Genomic DNA, 5,332 nt, shown 5'->3' on the forward strand with positions numbered 1-5,332 from the left:
TTGGCTCAGAACCTTGCTTGCCTTGGCTTCACAATTAATTACTTCTTTGATGTGGTGGGGATTTCTGCATCTCCCTTCCTGACAGGCAGTGAGTTCCAGGTTCCCATTCCTCTCTGGGTGAAAAATAACCTCACATCTCTCTCTAAACCTCCTGTCCAGTACCATACATCTATGCCCCTTGGTCACTGATCCCTCCATCAAGGGGAAAGGTTCCTTCCTCTCTACCCTATATATGTCCCACATAAATTTGCACATCTCAATCACATCCTCTCTCAGTCTCCTCTGCTCTTAGGAAAACAAGCCCAGTCTGTCCAAACTCACTGAAACTCTCCAGCCCAGGCAACATACCAGTAAATCTCCCTCTGCACCCTCTCCAGTCCCTCCTATAATGTGGATTCCAGAACTGCACACAATACTCTTGCTGTGGCCTAACCAAACTTGATACAGTTCCAGCATCACCTTCCTGCTCTTAAACTCTATGGCTTAGATAATAAAGGCATGTATCCCAAACACCTTCTTAACTACTTTACCCACCTGTCCCGATACATTAAGGGACATGGTCACCAAGGTCCCTCTAACCCTCTGTGCTTCCCAGAGTGCTCACATTCATCATGTATCCCATTGCCCTGTTTGACCTGCCCAAGTGCATCATCTCACATTGATCCAGCTTGAATTCCATTTGCTATTGATCAATCCATCCGATCAGCCCGTCTATATCCTTCTGTAATCTGAGGCTATCCTCCTCACCCCATCAATTTTTACATCATTTCCAAACTTACTGATCAACCCTCCCACATTCAAGTATAAATCATTTGTGTGTAGAATATATATGTATATTATAAACTTGGATGCAGGAATTTCCAGTGGGAAAGACTGATAGATCCAAGAAGTTTTTTTAAAAACTGTGTGACTGATTGTGGGTGGCACAGTGGTTCAGTGGTGTCTCACAGTGCTAGGGACCTGGGTTCAATTCCACCCTTGGGTGTCTGTCTGTGTGGAGTTGGTATGGTCTCACTATGTCTGTGTGCATTTCCTCTGGGTGCTCTGGTTTCTTCCCACTTTCCAAAGGTGTGCAGGTGAGATGAATTGGCCATGGAAAATGCAGGGGGTTAGGGTGAAAGGGTGGGTCTGGGTGAAATGGTTTTCAGGGGGTCGGTGTGCATTTGATGGGCCAAATGGCCTGCTTCTACAGTGTTGGGATTCTAATTTAAATTATAATACTGGATTGAAACTGTTCCTTTAATTCCAGCTGTTGGTTAAATCTGGAAAGAGGCTTTATATGGAGTTTCCTGGGACCTCTCTGCTTCATCCTTTTGGTAAGGGCTCAGCTGATGGAAGTTGTGGAGACAAAACTGAGCGTTAAATCCTTAATGAATGCTTCCCTCATCTTATTGTCTGTATTATTATGTCAGGCATAGGCAGGTTTGTTCAAAGCAAAAATCATGGAAACTGGGTTTTTTTAAAAGCCTTTTGGAAGGTCTGCTGAACAATCATCTACCATCAGCTTGGAAAGCAGACACATTGATGGAAGGTATCCATTTGGCCCATGTTGCCAGGCTAGACCAACAGATAGCCCTCCAGCAGAATCCCATTTGTGAACAGAATGTAAGGCAGTAGGTAACATTACAACTAAGACTGGCAGACCTTTCCTTTATGGCGAGAGTTGATTGACTTGCTCAGTCTTACCTCTCGCATGCTGCAACCAATGGGTGCTCAACTAATTAACAACCTCCACTTGTTTCTCTTCATCTTCAATAAAGATGTTTCCAGACCTCAACAAAAGTGATCAAACACCACTTAGCTGTGCTTGGTCTACCATCTTGCAGGTTATGACAGTTCAAGTACAAAATTCAAGTACGTTGTTTGAAATGTAGCAGGGGTCCCTGTTCCTCCCCCTGTTCTTTCAGGCAGAGAATTCCAGATTCCAACCGACCACTGGATGAGGTATCTCTCCTCAGAACCCCACTGCCTCTTATCCTAAATCCACTCTGCCCTGGTTATGAACCTCTCAATCCAGGGGATAGGCAGCCTCCTTTCTGTTATACTGGATGGTCATAATTTTAATACACTCAGTTAGATCTCCCCTCAGCTTCCTCTGTTCCAAATCAAAAAGCCGATTGAGAAATTCCTCTTAAATAAAATTCTCCATTTCAGCAACATCCTTGCCAGTCTCCTCTGTACCTGCTCCAATTCTTTGACAATTTATTTTCATGCTTCTTGTCCAAGTTATCTTTAGAAAGTGTTTGATTCCTGCCTCAGATGACTGTCTGTGTGGAGTTTGCACATTCTAACCGTGTCTGTGTGAGTTCCCTCCAGGTGCTCTGGACTCCCCCCCACAGTCTGTAGCTGTTCCCTCTGCTAAGGACATTTCACATGCATTCCTGGTTCAATGTTCTGTGCTCAATTATGCGGGTCGGATCACAATTGATGCTCACTGTGCTTGATTGGCCAAACCTGGGTGTGGACTTCCAGAAAAATAAGCAAAGCTGCAGAAAGATTCCTCAATGTTTCTGGGAGCCCCAGGGAATGCTGCTCACAGAATGGCTCCCTGTCCTGTGAACTGGGATCACAGGAGAGGATTGCGTGAACGAAGATCTGTGTCCCCTTGGTTACTCAGCCTTTCAGAATGACAGTCATGCCAACTACCTTCCCAAAACTAGCATTTACCAAGGCCTTGGCAATAATGTGGCACCGAGTCTTGTTAACCCTGGTCACATTGACTCCTGGGGGCTGCATTGGGTGACTCTCTACCTCCAATTTCATCCCCGCTTTGTCCTTTCCCATTTGGATCATTGTTTTTTTCTCCTGAGCTGCCCACTACACAGTTCCAAGGATTAAGTTTCAGTTCTTGGAGAGGTTATTGTTGTATTTGTTATATCTCAGATCTAAGCAGAAGTGATGTCTGTCTGGATGTTTGAAAGATCTTCCTTTGCAGGGCATTGTAATATCTCCTCCTGTACCCTTGCTTCCAGCTCAGACCTCCAAATCTTTTTACAGCTTTGCTTATTTTTCTCCCAGTCCACACCCAGGCTTGACCAGTCAAGCCCAGTGAGCATCAATTGTAATCTGACCCCCATAATTGAGCACAGAGCAATCAAACACTTCAGTTGGCATCTCACAGATAATGCAGCCAGTGAGCCAAGTCATGGATTTGGATTCGCTCACGGCTTTATGCATGAGGAAAGATGGATGGAGTCAAATGAAAGAGAGCAAAATGGAAATACCATCTTAAGATAAATGAATCCCACAAATTTTTTTGATGTATGGTTTGACTCCCTCAAAATTTGGAACCATACAGAAAACTGGATGTCCCACACTCCAGTGGATTGAACTATGACACTCCCCTCCGTGCAGCTCATCGCCTTCAGAATTGCTTTAGAACATTACATTCTCCTGTAAGGTTGCTGGCAAGGCCAGTATTTATTTCCCTAATTCCCTTTGAAACTGAGTGGCTTACTAGTTCAATCTCATTATAATATCTCCACTTCTCTCCACTGTCATCTCTTCGTGTGTGTTTATTGTTGTAGCACAGTGGTTATCCTATGTAACTGATCACTTGGACAAATGATTTGGATTCATAGGGTAGGATTTATCCAGCAGATAGCACTGTTAGCACTGCTGCCTCAGAGCACCAGGGATCCAGTTTGATTCCACCCTCGGATGACTGTCTGTGTGGAGTTTGCACATTCTAACCGTGTCTGTGTGAGTTCCCTCCAGGTGCTCTGGATTCCCCCCCACAGTCCGTAGGTGTGCAGGTTAGGTGGATTTTCCATTATAAATTGTCTATTTGTTAGGCAAATTGCCCTGTAGTGTCCAGGGAGGTGTAAATTAGATGGATCATCCATGTTGGGATTCCCTTCAGAGGGTTGGTACTGACTTGGTGGGCCAATGGTCTCTTTTCACACTGTAGGGATTCTATCATTCCCAGGAGCTTCAATGTCAAAACCAAATACTGGTCCTGAGCATATGCTTTTCCATGAGGTAAATTGGCGGTTGGGGGTCGGTGGAGATGGGGAACTGCCTTCGCCATCACCAATAAGGCAGTGCTGGCCACTCAAGAACCTGGGCATCCCTATGGGGAGAGGAGGGTGCTGCTGAGGAATGCTGGGAAACCCTTGACATGGAGGCATTAGCTGCCAACTAAGAAAGTGCCAAGAGGGCAGTCCAAGGGAGCGGAGGGGAAGCTCTGTCAGTGTTTGAGTCTCAGACTTGGGACGTGACGCTGCTAGGGCTTGCTCATTGTGAAAAGGAGCCTCTGATCTGGATGCCTCCCCCCACCCTTGCCAACTTGGCTCTGTGGAGCTGGCAGTCTTCCTGCACCAAAGGACGTTGCCCTGAGTTGGCAAGGTGCGAGAATACTGGAAACGTAAACTCATTATGAATGACAGTCTTAATTATTGCAGTTGCCCTTTCAGGGGTAGCCATTCTACATGCCGTTGTCAGAAATATAAAGTCCCTACTGTTCGAAACAGGCTATTCAACCCATCAAGACCACACCAACCCTCTGGGGCGCATTCCATTCAGAACCACCCCCTGTAACTGTGCATCTCCCATGGCCAATCCACCTAACTTGCACACCTTTGGACTGTGGGAGGAAGCCAGAGCACTTGAAGGAAACTCATGCAGACACGAGGAAATGTGTAAACTCCACACAGTCGCCTGAGGCTGAAATCAAACCCAGGTCCCTGGCACTGTGAGGCAGCAGTGCTCACCACTGTGACATCTTATGATAGTTATCCCAATACGAATTCCAACTGCTCTTCCAGCCTTATATCCTCCTGCATTCAAGCTTATGAACAGACATGCATAAATGTTGATACTTGGGGGACTCAAATTCAGTTGAATAAATCTGGAATTTAAAAAAAATTTATGTATAGCACAGGCATGAGGATACCACACTGCCATTAAAAAAGAAAGCAGTTATTTCACTGATGTCTTTAAGGGAAGGAAATCTGCAGTTCTTACCTGGTTTGGTTTACGCGTGTATGAAAGCAGGACTCTGTGAATGCTGGAGATCTGAGATCAAAACAGAAATTTCTGGAGAAACACAGCAGGTCTGGTAGCGTCTGTGGAGCGAGAGAGAGAAGCAGAGTTAGCATTTTGAGTCCAGAGGCCCTTCTTCAGAACTGAAGTAGAGCAGTAATTCTGAAGATGAATCATACCGGACTCGAGACTGTAACTCTGTTTCTCTCTCCACAGATGCTGCTGGACCTGCTGAGTTTCTCCAGTGGATCTCTGTTCTGTTGTGCCATTTGACTCTTAATTGCCCTCTGAAAAGGCCCAGTAAACCACTTTAGATGGCTGTGATGAATCGTGACCTTCTCAGGGATGG

At 45.6% G+C, this 5,332-nt stretch overlaps 1 protein-coding gene across 1 annotated transcript in view; it reads left to right on the plus strand.

Moving 5' to 3' along the window:
* LOC122546659 (adhesion G protein-coupled receptor E4-like) overlaps window positions 1–1,316 on the plus strand; it is a gene marked incomplete at both ends in the record, with an annotated part of 9,840 nt that extends 8,524 nt beyond the window's left edge. Inside the window, one exon of the mRNA XM_043685325.1 lies at window positions 1,250–1,316. Coding sequence (XP_043541260.1) covers window positions 1,250–1,316 — 67 coding nt within the window. The remainder of the gene's footprint in view (window positions 1–1,249) is intronic.
* Window positions 1,317–5,332: the final 4,016 nt, after the last annotated feature.

The sequence above is a fragment of the Chiloscyllium plagiosum genome, unplaced genomic scaffold (assembly GCF_004010195.1).
Source record: "Chiloscyllium plagiosum isolate BGI_BamShark_2017 unplaced genomic scaffold, ASM401019v2 scaf_41222, whole genome shotgun sequence".
In the NCBI taxonomy this organism is placed as follows: domain Eukaryota; kingdom Metazoa; phylum Chordata; class Chondrichthyes; order Orectolobiformes; family Hemiscylliidae; genus Chiloscyllium; species Chiloscyllium plagiosum.